We start from the raw sequence: 19,780 nt of genomic DNA, 5'->3' as shown, positions 1-19,780 counted from the left end.
ATTGAGGGTGGTCAGCCTGACTCCGAACGGCCGGCGGTCCTGTCTGTCAACATAGAGAAGGCCTTTGATAGTTTGGAGTGGCCGTTTTTACATCGGGTGCTCGAACAGTTTGGCTTGGGAGAGCGCTTTGTGCATTGGACGAGAGTGTTGTATGCTGCGGCGATGGCCAGAGTGCGGCTGGGAGAGGTCATATCCACCCAATATTCAGTGTGAGGGGAACGAGACAGGGGTGTTCACTGTCCCCGCTTTTGTTTGCGCTGGCCATGGAACCGTTTGCGATTCAGGCGCGTTCGGGGAGGGTTTACCGTGGGCTCGTGTTGAAGGGGGCACCGCAGTGTGTGTCTCTATATGCGGATGATTTGCTCCTTTTTCTGGAAAATACCGAGATGGCTTTGCGAGCCGCGGAATCATTGCTTTTGCGGTTCGGGCAGGTATCTGGACTTCGGGTCAATTGGAGTAAGACGTGTCTTTTCCCGGTCCGCCCTGGATTGCGTGAATCTTTGGAGGTAAGGGAGCTAAGATGGGAACCAACATGCTTTATTTATTTAGGGTCAGGATTTACCATGAGAGTGCAGACCTGCTAGATGGGAATATCGGGAGATGTATAAGTGCTCTGAAGGATGCATGGCGTTTTGGTCGACGCTCCCTCTGGCGGTGGTGGGGAGAGTAGCTCTACTCAAGATGGTGGCTTTGCCCAGACTGCTTTATTATTTTCGTACTTTACCGGTTTGCATCCCCCCGCGGGTTTTTAAGGAGTTGAGGTCACTGATTGTGGGATTTCTGTGGGGCTCCGGGAGACGGAGAGTAGCACTGACCACACTGATGAGACCTAAGCAGGAGGGCGGGATGGCGGTACCCGATTTTGAGCTTTACTATCTGGCCGCCCAGTTGCAGGTTTTGACACAGGAGATTGCCGCGGAATTCAGAGGCCCGGAGAATAGAAGGGGACTAGGGATACAACGACACGTTCTGTCCTACATAGTTATGCAACAGAGGCTTGACACACGAGATCTTACGATGGAGGAGCGAATGCTGCGACAGTGCTGGGCTAGGAGTCAGCGCAGAGCGGGTGTGGTCCGTCCCTACGTGCCTGAGATTCCCCTGGGGATGCTGACGGCGCTTCCACATGGCAGAGACTGGTCTCCCCTCTTAGACTGGGAGGAGTTGGGGGTCCAAATGGTGGGAGATTTGTACATGAACGGAGAGCTGCTGTTGTTTCAAGCGTTCCACGCTGCATTCGGGCTCCCGGAGGGTGGCTTCCTGCCTCACGCGGCAGTAGTGGCAGCGGTGAGGAAACATTGGGGCAGGGGACAGGAGGAACCTGAGACCACGATGGCTTGCCAGTATGTGGTGATGGCAGCGGGGACCTTCAAAGCAATTACTTGCCTGCATCAGAGGATGCTGAACGAAGGGTTGAGACCGTTGCTGGAGCTGAAATCGAAATGGGAGGCGAGTGTAGGCCGCCCTATCACAGATACGGCATGGGGCAAGATTCTGGGGAGGGCATGGAAAGGAAGTAGGAATGCCCGATTTCAGCAGGTACAGTTCTTTATCTTACATCGGGCTTACCTGACTCCAGGGAAGATTAAAAAATATTTCACGGTACACACTGCGGCATGCCCCAGGTGCCGAGAGGCAGAGGTGGAATTGGACCACATGGTGTGGCATTGTCCGATGATGGGGAACTACTGGGAGGAGGTGGATGCTCTTCTGACTGAATTAACAGATAGGCAGCTGACCTATGACATGGCAACATGCTTGCTGCATTGGTTTCCCCACACAGCCAAGAATAAGGTCATCAGTAAATTCATTGACTTGGGTCTGCTGTTAGCCAAGAGAGAGATAACTTGGCATTGGAAATCAAGGGACGGGCCATCTAGCAGCCGCTGGCGAGCGGAGTTCTGCAAATGGGCAAGTAGTGAGAGTGTGATCAGGTTCCAGCAACCTAAGCGCGGGGGAGGAGATAAAGCAATGGAAATGGCGAGAGCATGGGAAGCTCTGCTCCAAGCTTTGTTATTACAACGATCGGATGAAGGGGATGAATGAGTAATTACGGGCATGTGATCATCTACAAGGGGAATTGTCAATGACGGCCTGGCATGCTGGGAGTTCTAGATACTATGGTGAAGTGAATTTACCCACACCACAGAAACCGGGGGGAGGGTATGCGTGGGGTTTGTTGGGGATAATTAAGGAGACAGGTTTATGGTAAATGAAGAATGTAATAAATGTTTTCTTTGTATGATGGAAATAACCAATAAAATCTGTTTAAAAAAAAAAAAACAATGAGAACATTCTAATACAATCCTAAAATGACAAACTGACATTAGAGGACAAGATCTTCCCTATCCTCAAGAAGATGGTGAACAATAAGAACCATCTTCCCTCCCAAAGTCACCCTAGCGACCTTGATGAAGCACTCTCACCCTATTTAACAGTTCATGTCTTCTCCAACTTCACTCAGCCCACTCCAAGCCGCCAGTGATTACTGCTCCACCTTCTCTGCTACCATACTCACCCCAGAGCACTCATCTCTGACAGGGCTGGAGAATCAATCCTTGACTGTCCAAACCATCACATCTGCTCCCCCTGCCCCTATTAGGGCAACCATAGATTTCTTCATTCCTAATTGTTATGTTTACCGTGGAAGAGCTTGGAGGCAATTCGTTTTCTGGGTGTGTGCTATGCACTCAAATATAATTTGGGAACATGAAGCACATTTTTATCTTGAACAAATGGTAGAACAACATTTTGATATTGGAAAAAAAAACTTCTCTAGAGTTGGGAAATAGTTCAGGAAGCATTACATTATAGCAGGGGCAAAGGGAGCTCTCAACCTGGAAAGGGTTAACTCCCCGGAGGTGTGTTGACTGGTGATTGCATTTATCGTATTGCATGCTACGTGCGTTGGGTGGCGGAGAAGTGAAGAGACAAAGAGCAGCAATAAAAACAAGATTTAAAGGCTTTTGTTTTACAGTCTGATGAATCGGCACGCACCCTTCTTTTAGCAACACAGCGCCTCCTTCATGACCGCTGCACTTCATGAAATATGAAATGCTGCGGCCGTGAAGGCTTTCATATTCTGAGGGTGTCCTATGTGCTCGTATATAATTTGGGAACATGAAGCTCATTGTTATCTTGAACAAATGATAAAATAATATTTTGGGGGGCGGGCCACCTACCTTGGCAAATATAGCACCCGCAGTCTGGGAAGCCCATTTTGGAGCTTTATATGCTGACCCAGCTAAAGACTTATCCACGTCCTCTACCCTTGGACCCCTCCATGAGTATAGATTGGAGGGGCCGATAGTTGTAGTGGCTGGTGATTAGGTGGAGGCTCGCTCACTCTCTACCCCAGGTCCCCGCCATGAGCATAGATTGGTGGGGCCTTTGGGCATCGTGCGGGGCGAGGGGATAGTGGCTCCGCTCTGTGAGCGTTGCTTGGGTGTGTATGTGGATATCTCGCTTGCAGAGGTTGAGACCACAATAATCAAACTACTACCTAATAAGGCACCCGGCTTGGATAAGCTTCCCGGGGACTTATTCTGAGCTCAACCTAAAATCTGGGCACCGTATCGGACCGTTTTATTTAACGCAATACTTATGGGGAATGACCCGCCAGATACCTGGCTCGGAGCAGAGATCGTCCCTATCCACAAAAAAGGTTGTCCGCTAACCCCGTCTAACTATAGGCCTATCAGCTTGATAGACACTACACAAAAGCTGATGGGCAGGGTCATCTTAGATAGAATTCAGGGGTGGATAGAGGAAAATGTGATTCTGTCTATATTCCAAGCTGGCTTCAGGACTGGTATTTCCACACTAGATCAAATTTTTAGGCTGCAGGCATTATTTTGGAAATCGGTGTGCGTGGAGGGGGGCAGCCTCTACCTCATCTTTGTGGACCTGCGGGCCGCATTTGATCTAGTTCCGAGGGAAAAACTATGGGGTGTCCTACTAGCTATGGGTCTACCCACCTATTTGCTGGATATTTTGATGAGACTGCATATGAACAAATATGCCCAAGTTAGGTGTGGGAAGCATGGGGAATTATTGGGCCGCTTCCCTGTTAACAAAGGGGTACGTCAGGGATGTGTCCTGGCCCCAACTTTGTTCTGCCTCTATATAAATGGACTTGTTGATCATCTGCAGAGAGTAAAAGACAACGATGCCCCAAGGTTGGTGACTGGGCGGGTGCCTGCTTTGATGTTTGCAGATGACACTTTGTTGTTATCTAAAACATCAACGGGCATTCAGCGCACCCTGGATGACTTCGCAGTCTTTTGCAAATTGCGTGGGTTAGAGATAAACCTGGATAAGACCAAGTTCATGATTTTTAACCCTCCTAAGAAAACTCGCCCCAACCCTCTCTTAAACGGGACATACCTAGAAATAGTGAAAACCTTTGAGTACTTTGGTATCACTCTCTCCGAAAATTATAATTGGGGTCCTCAGACATTTAAGGTGGCCCTTAGGTTGTCTCAAGTGGTGGGGGGAATTAGTAAAGTCCATAGAACTTCGGTTTTTAAGCCTGCTGCACCGGTTATAGAAATTTACAAACTCCAGGCCAGGGTGGCTTCATTGTACGGTGCAGAATTATGGGGTCATAAAGGCATAACTAGTCTTGCAATGGTTGAGCATGCTTATATGGGAAATCTACTGGGCTTACCAACGAGTACACCGCTTATTCCCCTACGCATGGATTTGGGGTTAGAACCTATAGAGGAGGCAGTAGCAGCACGACCGCTGATGTACTGGAAGAGGCTCTGGTCTGTGCCTGAAATTTCTTGCTATAAAAAAGAATTCGCAGAGGTATGGGCCGCTTTAAAAACTAAGAATATCTCGTGGCTTTTACACATCAGGACACTCTGTGGGCAAATCGGCCTGCTTGAGTTGTGGGAGAACCCTGCAGATAGCTGCCCAAGGATAGCGAAAGCTGAGCTCCTGTGCTATGTTAGGAACCAGAACCTATTAGCTCTCCAGATATGTACCACTCTGGGAAGATTGACGGTGGAGTTCCTTCTAGTAAAAACTGAACCAAAAATGGAGGAATTATTGGACCTAATCAATCCCTCCCTTGCAAGGAAGCTTTATATGCAGCTCAGGATCGGCTGGCTCCCGCTCGGGGCATTCACATGTAAATGGGCTAATGTAGAGAATATTGTATGCTCGGCCTGTAACTATAGGCAAGAAGATGTATACCATGTTCTGTTCTTTTGCCCGGCGATCTACACAATTAGGAAATGTTGACTGGTTCCACTCTGCAGGAATTTAGGTTTTACCCAATGTGCTGAAGCCGCTAGGGTTTTAAGATATGATAACCACCCTCCCATTGCCTTCGCTGTATCCAGGTTTTTGTTCGGCATGTGGCGTAGAAGGAGAAGTTTTTTATAATATTGTGCTTATCTCCTAATTTTATCAAATGTATTGTATAGCTTGATAACGTTTCAATTTAATTCAATTTTAGCTTCAGTTTTAATGTATATCTAATTTATTGTTTTAACCTTGTTTGTTTTTATGTACCTACTGTTCTGTGCTTTTATGGTCTCATTGACCGAAATAAAGTTATCAATGATGATGATAATATTTTGTAAAAGATTTTGACTCTTGAAAAACAAAATCTTTCCAACAGTTGGAAAATAGTTCAGGAAGCATTACATCATGGCAAGGGCAAGGGGAGCTCTAAATCTGGAAAAGATTAACTCCCCGGCAGTGTGTTGATTGGTGATTGTAGTTATCGGCATGCATGCTAAGTGTGTGGGGTGGAGCAAAGGAAAGAGACAAAGAGCTGCAATACAAACATGACTTAAAGCCCAGTTTTAAAGTTGGAGGAAGCGGCCACGTGCCTTTCTTTTAGCAACACGGCACCCACTTTATGGCCGCTGCACATTATGGAACATGAAGCATGGCACGTGAAGGAGACGCTATGTTGATAAAAGGCGGTCGGCCGCACACGTATCCACAGAAGTGGCAGTTGTAAAGAAAAGTAATAAAAGCTGGTGTACGAAGTAAACAAAACACGAACATTAGCAGAAGAAGGCAAACAAAAAAACAGTGCTCTCAAAGTATCCTAAATAACATGAAGAGTAAGAGCACATGAAATGGGCAGTCCTCCTAGGAGGATACAGAAGTCCAAAAGGAGGTACTACTAAGAGTATTCACCAAACAAAAGCCACCATTTAAAAAGGACAGTAAGAGGAACCAGTGAAAAAGATAGGCAGGGCTTGAAGCCCATATTGTAGATACAGCATGTCTCAAAGAGACAGCACACATGCACTGCCTAGGAGATACCTAAAAACACTGATTCAATCTAGGGTTAACATAATACTCCATGTAACTAGGACACTTTGTTTCTAGTCCAAGGTTTTCACTTATTACATCAGAACATTCCGGGACTTATAGTCTCAGATTAGTTCAATTTAACAAATTAAATGATCAAACCAGAAAACAGTTACTTGTAAAAGGAAAACGCAGGAAATGAAGTTAGATCCTCAAGACACGAAATCCCAGTGTAAACCTATTCCACTGTTACACAAGTTAACTTGTTCATGAATAATGAAGAAGGCGCATCAAGTAGTCTCATTTGTTGAAGCATTTTGGGGTTTAATTCGAACATTTGATATATTATGAATGGTTATCATTTGTTCAGTTTTTTCTTTTTTCCCTTCCAGGCCTTGCGTCTACACCATAGGATCAAATATAAACAACAGGGCCCTCTTTCCATGCCAGGAGCCCCCGGTTGCCATGTCCACGTGGCAGGCCACTATTCGAGCTCCTGCAGACCTTGTTGTATTGATGAGTGGTGAAAATGCTGCGAAACCAGAATTGAGTCAAGAAGGTGGGTGTTTTATTTATTCCTATTTGCTGGTGCTCTGTGACCGGCAATATAAAGTCTAAAATATTAAACTCTGGTGTGATTGGGATGCAATGTATGTATCAGTAATGTGGTCCTTTATTTCTTCTCATGTGCTTGCATGTTGTAGGGTGCAGGGAGATTGGGGAAAAGAAATGGGAAGTTAGAAATTACCTTCCAGAGTTAAATAGATAGGAAGAATTACAAGGGAATTCAGGATTTTTGAATGATCTAGATAATTATTAGAGTTTAAATTAGAGGCATATTATTGTTGTGTAAAACCACACGAATAAAATAAATAACTGAGAACGACAGGGAGGTTCCGTTCTGACAATGGCCTGTCCGATCCAGCATCTAACACCAATTGACTTGAACATTGTACTATAAACAAATGGATAGGCTTCAGTTTCTGGAATATATCAGTATTTACTGTCGGGGGGACATTATAGCTTGACACATTTTTAGCTCTTTATGTGATGCTTCCTTGCATGCTTCAGATAATCTTTGTGACAATTCAAACCTAACAGCATTATGTAGCAATTTCTCTTGGATATATGCATTATGTTTCCAGCATCTGACTCTAGAACCTCAAAACTTCTGGGGATAGGGGGTGTGTAAGAAATTGGGTTATTGGTTGAGAGAGGTGGAAGCTCGAATTATGTAGCACCACAGTCCTTGTTAGGGTGAACCACATAAGTCACTAAATGAACCTGTGCTCAGTCCTCTGGCAGCTTGGCACAAAGCAGCCAGGCTTAACTTAAAGGCAATGCGTAAAGTGTTTCAGCAGCACACAAACAGTAATAAAGTGAAAACACACCTCAAGAAAAATCCTAACCCAAGTTGGAATAATAGACTAATTTTAATAAATAAAATGACACCAAAACAATCAAAATCCAATCAGAAGAATTGGTTATGAGCTTTTCAGGTTTTAGAAGAAAATAGAACCAAACGGCTAAAAGCACCGACTGTGGTTATCTGGTCACGCTGGACCAGGACAAAGGTACAAGTTCAGATACACATTGGAGCGTGGGCCGGGTTTTAGGACCCGGTTCATTCACTGGAGTTTTGTCTTTGGTGCTGTGATGTGGGGTTCTGCGGCTGTCTGCGGTGCACTGCAATGGTTATTTTATGGTGAAACCGGCGACTACAAGGTGCAAGGTGCTGCAATGCGTGGTCTTTTGATGGGGGTGAGACACGCTGTGTCTGTTCCAGTGAAGCCGTTGATCAAGAGCTGCAATTTGCTGCTTCACACTGCTTTGATTTCAGTAAGGCCGCTGATCAGTAGCTGCTAGGTCCTGCTTTGTGCAGCGTTGCGCAGATTCGGTTTCGGTGGAGCCGCCAGTCAGGGACTGTGAAGTGCTGCATCTGTTCCGGGGAAACCTTGAATTGGGCCAGGAAGAGTACTCTCTAACTCCTGCCAAGTGTCCAGGATCTTGAGGAGAGTACATGGAAATCAGGTCTTACTCCCATTTCATAAACGCGTTAGGGAGACAAAGCAGAGCAGCATTTGATGAAAGTCAGATCCCCCTACTGTCATCACAGAAATAGAGGGAATGTGATTGGATATACATGGGTTAGAAGTTGCAGGAAAAATGTAGGAGTTTACGAGGACTCAACCTTGGTGGAGAGTGGAACCTCTGTATGGAGATAAAGGGAGAAGTGTTTGCTCTGACATTAAAGAAGAGATTAGAAACATTTGTTTTAGCTCTCCATTTTGCTTTCCCTTTGGCTATTTGTTCCAGCTCCACCATTCACATCTCTCCGGGCCCTTGCCCTGACAGCTAGAAGTATGAAATTAGAAATGAGCACACTGATTGGCTCTGGCTTTTTGCTCGCTCACTTGTTGGAAAGTCTGCCTAAAAAGACTTCAGAATGCTCTTGAGATTCACAAACAGATTCACATTTTCGTGGCAAACGGGCTACAGTTGTCATGTTAGTTTTCATTGACCAGGTAAGTGTTATCCATGTTGTCCAGTAGAATTAGAACCACCGCTTTCTTCACTACTGATGGTATTCTCTGTGATTAAGGAGGTACTGATGATGACTTTAAGATCAATACATATACATCAGTCTAGGAATTTTATTGGATTGGATGCATGGATCATGAAGGTGGTCAGACAGGAGGATAAATGCCAGTAAGTTGATAAACATAAATGGGTACATGTTTTGTCTGACAAGAAGGAAGACAAAGTTTGGCTCGCCTCTCAAAGGAAGCATAGCAAAAAAAAAGACCTTATACTGCCAGGATGTCAGAGTAAGGCCAGGGACGGAAGTGTTCTGTAAAGTACTAGAAGGACAGCTGTCAAACTAGAATAAGTGCTTGCCTGCCGGCCAGTATCCAAGTAGTGAGGGGACGTCACCTGAAGTTCACTCTCTCTGTTGGAGGAGCTGAGAATCTGCTTAAAGTGCAGACTTGCTTTCTAGAGGTGGAAATAGTATATTGGGCTTGCAGGAGGAGAAACTGTCCAGGAGGATAGAGGCCCAATATTCCCCAGGGACTGAGCGACATGCAGAGACAGCTGACTACATGAGAGCGAGCTGGAAGTGACCCAATTTGGCCTTTAACTACGACTGCTGGCCCAGGCTGGGACCGCACCTGCATGGGACTAAGCCACGCGGGTGTATAGATGGAGGTGAAACCCGCTCCTGACCTACTTGGTAGCCTTGTACTATTCTTGCCCATCACAGTCCCTGCCTGTAGGAGTACAGCAGAGCTGCCTGAATTGTTCTGAAGGAGCAAGGAAAAGAGTATCAACTACCAGCTATACCACAAAGTGCTAAGAATATTTTGACTGGTGGGCGAAACCTAAGACTGCACCTGAACCTGACTACTAAAGGGGGTTTCATCCTAAAAGAGGTGACCCAGGACAGACTAGCAAGGGAACTTGGTGGGTGAAGAGCAACAAGGCAGAATCGTTCCCACGGTCACTGACCTGTGTACTAAGGTAGATTGTGTATTATTTAGCACTTCTGTGTAATTAAAACTACTCTCTTTTTCTTAAAAAGACACGCACTGGGCTGGAATTTGAAGATATTGTTCCTGTTGGTTGATTGTTGAGTACTGAGCTCAAGCACCCCACACAACCTGCCAGAGAAGAATGTGAATGTCCACTCTTGCTAACGTGACACTGAAGTGTGGAAGGGCTTGTATTGTATTAGGCCCAGTTTGCAGAGGCATATTAGGACAGACACCAGTAGCAAACAACTTCAAATCCCCTGGTTGGGACCCTGTAGCCACTGTGTGCCCTCTGGCCCCCCAAGCAAGGTCTGTCGTCCTTCTTCTAAAGATTCAAAGCCCTGAGGTAAATTTGACAGCGTTTCCTCAGATTGTTAGGCCACATTCAAACTTGTGCTCTCCAGTCTGTCTGTGCCTACGCTAACAGTTTGTAACTATGGCCTCCACTTACCTCCTGCAAAGCCTACAATGATTTCAAAACACTGCCATCAGACTCCTACAGAGACAGGATCACAATGACTATCTCCTTCACAGGCTCCCAGGGCTTGACACATACCCTTCAAGTCAGTCTACATTGCTTGCAATGCAATTTACAGCGTAGGACCATGGCAGAAATTGCAAATGTACATTTCCAAGAAGAATTTAAAGCAGCTATCTAAGGCTGCGCATTTGCTCATCTTTCCCAAGTGCTAAAGGAGGTGAATGGGAGATGCAACCTGCCTACCTCTGGAACTTCCGCAGAACTTGCATTTACATGCTCTTGTTCTGCCTTTAGTTCCGTAGAGCTTTAAACTCGTTTCTTTCCTTTCCATCTTTTTGCATGACCTACTGCTTTAAGCATCAATATGCATACCAAGGTGTTATGTACCAGAGAGAACCGCTATGTATGTGGGACAAACAATGACTATATAGTATATGCTCAATTCCAGCCAAAGGGCTTCCCCTTGGAGGTGTGTGTTACCTAAGCAAAACTCTATCAGTCTCACACTCCTCAGATGTTTAGGGACATCACCAACTCCCAGAAATTAGACTTCCTGAGTCCTCATCCACACTATCCATTGCTTCACACATTTGATACCGAACAAGCACTTTTCCAACCATGGATGCTAGCCCGTGACACAAACAAATCGGAGTGCGAAGAAATCCGCATCACTGAAAGCGATCCACAATGATTTACAATGCAACATAGGATTTTTCATTTATTTATTTTTGGTGAAATTCTTTATATACTATAATTCTCTGACTACTTGATTTGTGGTCCTGAAAGGTGAGGTTGGGAAATTACAATGTAAGGATTGTTTTTTAGGAAACGAAGAGGTTGTAAACATGCAAGTATAATTTGCTTGAGAGCATGCACAACACTTCTGCAAGAACAATGTCCACTTGGACATCTTTGAGCTGAAATCAGTCATCCTGGTGCTGGAGACCTTCATCACCTTATCAGTCAGAGAAAAACGTGTTGTTTATTTACGCCGACCACACTACTATCATGTTCAATGCATACATGCAAGGGAAATCTCACTCCTGGGGTCTGTACCACCTAGTCTGGAAACTGACTGTGGTTGAAAGTATTTATGGGTCATTCACCTTTCAGGGATCCAGAAGACGTGTGAAGTGGCCCTGAGGTGACATTATCCTGAAAAATGAGGGCTCCAGTTGTGAGTGTTTTTTTTTATTCAACTTTAGGATCACGATGGTCAGATCAAATTACCTCAGTGATCAGGCAGACCCTTCCTATGTAAGGAGGTGTTGGTCCATTTCATTTATACTTTTTCATCCATTGTTTGTATGCCCAGAGCTCACCACAACATTTCCAAAACTCAGAGTACCAGATGATTTTGGTAACACAAAATTGGGCAAAATCATTTTGTTCTTCCACCCTTTGAAACTGGCAGGGGTCATGTGTTGCTTCTTTGTTGCTGGGGTTCTTGTGCCTCAACAGGCAGCTCTGGTATGGCATCTCTGTCACATTTCATTTTCTAAGCATGGGATCATGAAACCTGAGTCTTATCCTAAGGTCATCCTAAATATCCACAAGAAAGCAAGGAGCCAAAGACCAAATCTCACAGTAATCTTGAAATGGGCATGAATTCTCTCAGATGCTTTCTACATAATATTATATTGTTTTATTGTCTCCGACCAGTCCTGCCATCAGGTTAATTCATCAAGGCCCTGTCAGGCACTAATTGGCACCTATAGCCATGCTTCTCACAGCAAATGAAGACTTTTTAAGCCTTACTTTAATGGGCTACTCCTCACAGTGTAGCTATTTAGGGATTCCGATTTTGGTTGCTAATAAATTGTTCTGTATTTTTGCTTTTGTGTCTTTTGAGTCCAAATTCTTCAGCTACTAGAAATTTGTGACTTGGTATATGACTTGATGGAGAGTCAAGTTGTCGAGGCACAGAAGCCTTAGACATTATTCAAAAGGAGAATGCGTTGCTGTCCATATCAGTCAATCAAGAGATCTTTCTTCTGACCTTCTTTAAGAATTGTGGCTCATATGTGCTCTTACGTTTCTCAATCTTTAAGAATTTAAGGCCTGATGTAGAGTTAATGTAACTATAGTATGTTATAAATACTCTATACAGTGATTGGCTTGTGAACTGGAATGTCCAGGAGAGAAGAGAATGTAATGTACTAGAGGTTCTGTAAGGACATGACTGTTAGGCAGCGCTGTAGAAGAGACTGCTGGGCTGAGGATCTCCCAATATCCAGAATAAACAACTCTTAATTTAAAATCTGGAGGTGTCATTTCTACACCTTGATGTTCTAATAGGAGTGTATGAGGTCTCTTCAATCCTTGTGCACGTTGTTATTGACTGATGGTAGCATAAGCCCTTAAAATCCCTTAAAACATTATTCAAAGATCTATCACTTACTAACTGTATTATGAAATGTTACTTCATACTGGGTCACCCAAGTTCTTAATGGACCTGTGCACGTTCTGTTTAAGGCAAGGCAGCTTTGGTGGCTTTTCAAATGTTTAGTCCTTTTGATGAAATCTTCGAAGAAGCCCTATGGGCTATTTGCTTTCTGCATCCACCATGAATTAAACATGACTATTGAACCATTGCTCACTTAACCCATGTAATACTGAAGTTTTTATTTTATTTTATTTTAGCTTTTTAAGATGGCACATGAACCTCCCCTCCTCCCTCCACGCACATATACAACTTACTCTGATCTTGTGGAATGTAGTTCTACATTTTCTTTTGGGCTGCCAGCTTCTCCACCTTACTGTATTTTCTTAATTCCAGTATCATCTTAGCCTTCAACTTCATTTGAAACATATGGCTCCTGACATCTGTCTCAGATGAACACTCCTCATGTCACTGGATCTCATCTCAAACTCCTATTTTCTTTGATATGTTATATTGGGATGTATGACGTTACAACTCATACTTTTACAACGCATACCATTACAACGAAATTTTTACAACGCAAAAACTATTACAACGTATGTATTTACAACGCATGTTTTTACAACGCAGGTACCTTTACAACGCATACCATTACAACGTAAGTATTGGTAAGTATATATTGATTTTTTTACATTTAAATTAAATTAAATGAATATAATTTAATTTAATTTAATGTAATTTAATTTAATTTATTTTCATTTAATTAATTTAATTTAAATGTAATTTTATTTTATTTTTACCCTGTACCCCTGTACCCCAAAAACCCAAAACTGACCCTGAACCCTAAAAATACCCTTTTACCCAAAAACCCAAAACTGACCCTAAACCCTAAAAATACCCCTGTACCCCAAAAACCCAAAACTGACCCTGAACCCTAAAAATACCCCTTTACCCAAAAACCCAAAACTGACCCTGAACCCTAAAAATACCCTTTTACCCAAAAACCCCAAACTGACCCTGAACCATAAAAATAACACTTTACCCAAAAACTGAAAAATGACCCTGAACCCTAAAAATACCCCTTTACCCAAAAACTGAAAACTGACCCTGAACCCTAAAAATACCCCTTTACCCAAAAACTGAAAACTGACCCTGAACCCTAAAAATACCCCTTTACCCAAAAACTGAAAACTGACCCTGAACCCTAAAAATACCCCTTTACCCAAAAACTGAAAACTGACCCTGAACCCTAAAAATACCCCTTTACCCAAAAACTGAAAACTGACCCTGAACCCTTAAAAATACCCCTTTACCCAAAAACTGAAAACTGAGCCTGAACCCTTAAAAATACCCTTTTACCCAAAAATTGAAAACTGACCCTGAACCCTAAAAATACCCCTAAAAAAACCGAAAAATATAACATTTTAAATATAATTATATACTTACCAATACTTACGTTGTAATGGTATGTGTTGTAAAGGTACCTGCGTTGTAAAAACATGCGTTGTAAATACATGCGTTGTAATGGTTTTTGCGTTGTAAAAATGTCGTTGTAATGGTAGTGCGTTGTAAAAGTTGCGTTATAAAGGTAACATACCGTTATATTGCGGTATGTTGATTTTTAAAATGCACATTCATCTTTGAAGGGATATCCCGGAGTGGAAGTCATAGGGAAAAGTGTAGAAAAAAGCAGGAGAACATTCAGATGCAAAGAGTCAGGTTTTTAAACGTTTCTTAAACTGGGTAAGATCTGACATGGGTGATAAATTCAATGGAACACATCAACGGACAACAGTGAGATGTGAGAAGGAACATCCCCCAATTCTTACCCTGTAAATTTGCCTTGTTTTGGTAGTGGTCTGCTTACCTGCCCTTAGGTCCCAGGCAGGACTATCGAAAGAGACTCTCTTCTACAGGGAATGAGGTCCAACAGCATGGAATACTTGATGTATAAGGCAAATTCGCTTGAAAATAGCACATGTGTGGACTGACTGCCAACTAAGGGGTCAAAGACAAGGACGATCTAGCTGGAAGATCACAAATCATGAGGGCCGCCACATTCGGAATCAGCTGGAAGCATGAGAACAGGTCATCTGCCACACTTACCTTCAGATCATTACCATAGTAAAGGCTACTAGTAATAAGTGCCTGGATTATGTGTTTGCTACATTTGATAGGTGTTCAGTTAAAGACCGTGCACAATGAGCGCAGGATACCATAGCAGGATCTACACATATAGATAATTTAGTCCTATAGGGAGATAGTATCAACAATGATTATGATTCCCAAATTCCTTACACCTTTCCTTAGTGTGAGAGCAGGAAACTCTGTACTTGGCCACCAGGTGTCATTCTAAATGGAAGTTGCCTTCCAAAACAGGATCACCTCTGTTGTATCCCCATTCAATTTTACTCTGACTTCATGAAGAACACCGGACTAGCTGTACCAACTCAAGGAAGTAAGGAAAAGGTCATTTAAAAGCAGTTACCAAGGCATATATTTTGCTCCTCTCCTACCTGAATCGCGCCATGTTTAGCCACCCACCAATAAGGGTACGCTGGTATTTGCATCTAACTGTAAGCCTCCATGTTCCAAAATAGTGAGGAATTCTGTTTCATTTTATATCTCACTGGGACGCGGTAGCAATCTATTACTGAGTGCTCCATCGGAGCTGATCATGGAATGCATCTCACGTCACCGAGGCGGGGCTATTCGTGGAAAGCACCTCACATCACGGAGTGCTGGATAATGGAAGCCATCTTGCACTAGTCAATCTTCTGTCAAACCTGCTTATTTTTATACGAGAGGCAAGCCATTCATGAATATGGAAAAACCTGCAGCAGTACATGAAAAATCATGAAAAATCTTACAGCAGCACATGGGGAAAAATCTCGGATGGATATTTCAGAATGGTCAAATACTAGTCAATGTATCCATGCTTAAAAATTTACCAAATGCTAAGTTATCTCCTCATTAACCCAGATTGGTTGGTTTTGAGTTTAAACACCCGTCTTTGTTATTTTTCAAACAGTTTCTGTTTTTCCTATGATATGTCATTTATGGATTGAAATCGTACCCATTTTTAAAACAAATATTTTTATTGTGATTTTGTTAATATAGACATTAAAGCAGAAATGCACAAATACATATGATTTAATAATAGGTGTGAGTTATCAGTGCGTAGGATGTAGCAGTCCCACAACAGAGAAGGAGTGATAGTGTTGCAGTCAGGTGAAGGCATGCTGTCGCATATGCGGAAAGGTAAGAAAGTAAACTAAGGGTATGTTGCTTCTGCTTATGTGTGGTGGCCAGAAGGTGCCCCACCCTTCAGCACACGCTTGTGTGTGTCTGTAACCAAGGCTGGGTAGGAGGTCATAGCAGCGGGCTGACTATGGTGCAGGCGAAAAGTGGAGTCAGGAGAATGGGGCTACCAGGGGGGTGAAATGGTGAAGAGGGGAGGTGAGTCCGTCTTACAGTGCCAGGTGATCAGGGGGGGTGGCGGGTTCCATATCTGGGAGCGCAAACAGCTTGGCTGGCCCTGGAGAGGCAGAGTCAATCAATCAATCAATCAATCAATCAATCATAGCATTTGTATAGCGCACTACTCACCCGGAGGGTCTCAAGGCGCTTGGGGAGGGGGGGGGGGTCCGCTACTGCTCGAACAGCCAGGTCTTGAGCTGCTTCCTGAAGGCGAGGTGGTCTTGGGTCAGGCGGAGGTGGGTCGGGAGGGAGTTCCAAGTCTTGGCGGCCAGGTGGGAGAAGGATCTTCCTCCTGTTGTGGCTCTTCGGATGCGGGGGACGGCGGCGAGGGCGTGGCTGGTCGATCGAAGGTGGCGTGTGGGAGCGTAGAAGTTGAGGCGGCTGTTGAGGTAACTCGGGCCTTGGTGGTGCAGGGCTTTGTGTGCGTGGGTGAGGAGGCGGAAGGTGATTCTCTTGTTGACCGGGAGCCAGTGCAGGTCTCTCAGGTGTCTGGAGATGTGGCTTCGTCTGGGGATGTCGAGGATGAGTCTTGCTGAGGCGTTCTGGATTCGCTGGAGTCTCTTCTGGAGCTTGGCGGTGGTTCCGGCGTAGAGGGCGTTGCCGTAGTCCAGACGGCTGGTGACGAGGGCCTGGGTGACCGTCTTCCTGGTCTCGGTGGGGATCCACCGGAAGATCTTACGTAGCATGCGCAGGATGTTGAAACAAGACGAGGAGACGGCGTTGACTTGTCTGGTCATGGAGAGGGAGGAGTCCAGGATGAAGCCCAGGTTGCGTGCGTGGTCTGTTGGTTTGGGTGCGGATCCCAGGGCGGGTGGCCACCAGGAGTCGTCCCAGGGGGAGGGCGAGGAGCCCAGGGTGAGAACTTCCATTTTGTCTGAGTTAAGTTTCAGGCGGCTAGTCATCATCCATTCGGCTACGTGTTTCATCCCTTCGTGTAGGTCGGCTCTGGCGGTGGCGGGGTCGTTGGTCAGGGAGAGGATCAGCTGTGTGTCATCGGCGTAGGAGATGATGTTGAGGTTGTGTTGGCGTGCGATGGCCGCAAGGGGGCTCATGTAGACATTGAAGAGGGTGGGGCTGAGCGAGGAGCCTTGAGGAACGCCGCAGATGACTTCGGTGGCCTCTGACCTGAACGGGGGTAGGCGGACTCTCTGTGTTCTTCCAGCGAGGAAGGAGATGATCCATTCCAGTGCCTTCTCCTGGATTCCGACGTTCCTGAGGCGTTGCACTAGGGTGCGGTGGCAGACAGTGTCGAATGCCGCGGAGAGGTCTAGGAGGATGAGGGCCGCTGTTTCTCCGTTGTCAAGCAGGGCACGGATGTCATCGGTGGCAGCGATGAGGGCGGTCTCGGTGCTGTGGTTGGCCCTGAAGCCCGACTGTGAGGGGTCGAGGGATCCATTCGTCTCGAGGAAGGCGGCCAGCTGCTTGTTGACTGTCTTCTCGATGACTTTGGCTGGAAACGGGAGGAGCGAGATGGGGCGGTAGTTCTTGAGTTCGGTGGGGTCTGCTGTTGGTTTCTTTAGTAGAGCGCTGAGTTCGGCGTGCTTCCAGCTCTCAGGGAAGGTTGCGGTGTCGAAGGAGGCGTTGATGATGTCCCGTAGCTGGGGTGCGATGGCGGCGTCGGCTTTGTTGAAGACGTGGTGAGGGCAGGGGTCGGTTGGAGATCCGGAGTGGATGGAGTTCATTGTGCGGATGGTGTCTTCGGTGTTGATAGGGGTCCAGGCGCTGAGGGTGGTGGTGGGGGGCGTTGGTGCGGTTGTGGGGAGCGTTGGTTGTGTGCTGAAGCTGTTGTGTATGTCAGCGATCTTGTTGTGGAAGTAGGAGGCGAGGGAGTTGCAGAGGTCTTGTGATGGGGTGATGTCGTTGATTCCGGCGTTGGGGTTGGAGAGCTCTTTCACGATGTTGAAGAGTTCCTTGCTGTTGTGTGCGTTGTTCTCCAGTCTTTCCTTGAATGCTGTATTCTTGGTGGCGCAAATCAGTTGATGGTGTTTTCAAGTGGCGAGCTTGAGGGTGGTCATGTTGTCCGGTGTTGGGTCTCTTCTCCATGCTTTCTCGAGAGCTCGGCAGTTCTTCTTGGAGCTCTTGAGTTCGTCGGTGAACCAGGATGCTTTCTTGCTGCCGGGTCTGCTGGGCGGGGTCCTCAGTGGGGCGAGGTCGTCTGCGCAGTTGCTGATCCACTTCGTGAGGTTGTTGGCGGCCTGGCTGGGGTTCGCGGAGCTGGCGGGAGGGTGCTGGTTCAGGGCTGCGGTGAGCTGGTCGGCCGTGATCTTGTTCCAGCTTCTTCGTGCAACCTGTTGCTGGTGGTGGTGGATCGTGGTCCTTCTGAAGCTGAAGTGGACGCAGCTGTGGTCCGTCCAGTGGAGTCCGATGGCGTGGCTGAAGGCGATGTCTTTGCTGGATGAGAAGACGGCATCGAGTGTGTGTCCGGCGAGGTGGGTGGGGGTGGTCACCAGCTGCTTGAGTCCGAGGTTGTCAAGCAGGGTGGTGGTATTGCGGTCATTGTTGTTCTCCAGGTGGAAGTTGAGGTCCCCGAGGAGGATGTAGTCAGCGGAGGGGAGGGCGTGCGGGCTGATGAAGTCAGCGATGTCTTTGCTGAATTGTGTGCGGGGTCCCGGGGGACGGTAGATCAGGGTGCCTCTGAGGGTGGTCTTGGGGTCGGTGTGGATCTGGAAGTGCAGGTGTTCGGCGGTTGTCAGGGTGTCGTCGCTGTTGGTCGTGATGCGGATGGTGTTCCTGTGGATGATGGCGATGCCTCCTCCCGTCTGGTTGACGCCTTCCCTCCGGGTGATCTTGTATCCGTCCGGGATGGCGATGGCGATGTCGGGCGCTGAGGAGGCGTTCATCCAGGTTTCCGTGAGGAAGGCGACGTCTGGAGATGTGGTGTTGAGGAGGTTCCAGAGTTGAACGGCGTGTCTGTGGACGGAGCGGGTGTTGAGCAGGATGCACTTCAGGTGGTTGCTGCTGGTGTTCCACTTGGTGGGTGCTGGTGTAGTGCAGGTCCGGATGCATGTGAACTTGCAGGCGTGGCAGCTGAAGGGTCCGTGGGTGCGTCTCGGAGTGGCTCGGTAGCATCCCGGGGCTCGGCCGGTGTTGAGTGCGTTGAGGGTGGCGGCGTCGTACGTCCGGCGGGAGGGGTGGCCTCTGCGGGGGCCAGGGGTCGTGGCACTGGGCGCGGTCCAGGCGCAGACGGGCGTAGACGGGCTTACCTTTGGCGCACCTTCGGCGCTCAATCGGTGCTCCCGCTGCGCGCGTCCGATGCGCGGTCGCTCTGGGGACGTCATAGGAAGGGAGCCGGTCGGGAGGGTCTGCGGGGAGGCGGGAGCGAGAGCCAATCGGCTGGCCGGGGGGCGGGGCCGCGGGCTAGGGCGGCGGGAAAAGCTGGCACTTCACCTCCAAAGCGATCAAGCATGGCATCCTACTGATGAGATATCAGGAACTTCTGGTGGCCCCGCAAATCTTCGGCCTGGAGGGTGGTGCCCTCCTCTGCCACCCACACCTACATTGACCGGGTCCAGGCAAGCAGTCCGGGCAGGGTCCACGACTTCCAGGCCTGCATAATTCCCCTTTTAGTGAATAGAAGCGCCACATCCGTGAACCTGCTGACCACCCTGTTTTTTAGCCCGTTGGAAC

General features: G+C 46.7%; 1 protein-coding gene across 3 annotated transcripts in view; it reads left to right on the top strand.

The window, feature by feature from the left end:
• AOPEP (aminopeptidase O (putative)) overlaps positions 1-19,780 on the top strand; it is a 1,755,563-nt gene that overhangs the window by 167,503 nt on the left and 1,568,280 nt on the right. For all 3 annotated transcript variants that reach the window (XM_078675698.1, XM_078675697.1, XM_078675699.1), the window contains exon 3: positions 6,672-6,838. In XM_078675698.1, coding sequence (XP_078531824.1) covers positions 6,672-6,838 — 167 coding nt within the window. The remainder of the gene's footprint in view (positions 1-6,671; positions 6,839-19,780) is intronic.

The sequence above is a fragment of the Lissotriton helveticus genome, chromosome 2_1 (assembly GCF_964261635.1).
Source record: "Lissotriton helveticus chromosome 2_1, aLisHel1.1, whole genome shotgun sequence".
Taxonomy (NCBI): Eukaryota; Metazoa; Chordata; class Amphibia; order Caudata; family Salamandridae; genus Lissotriton; species Lissotriton helveticus.
Note: the sequence above shows the minus strand (reverse complement) of the source record. Positions and strands in the feature narration are given on the sequence as shown.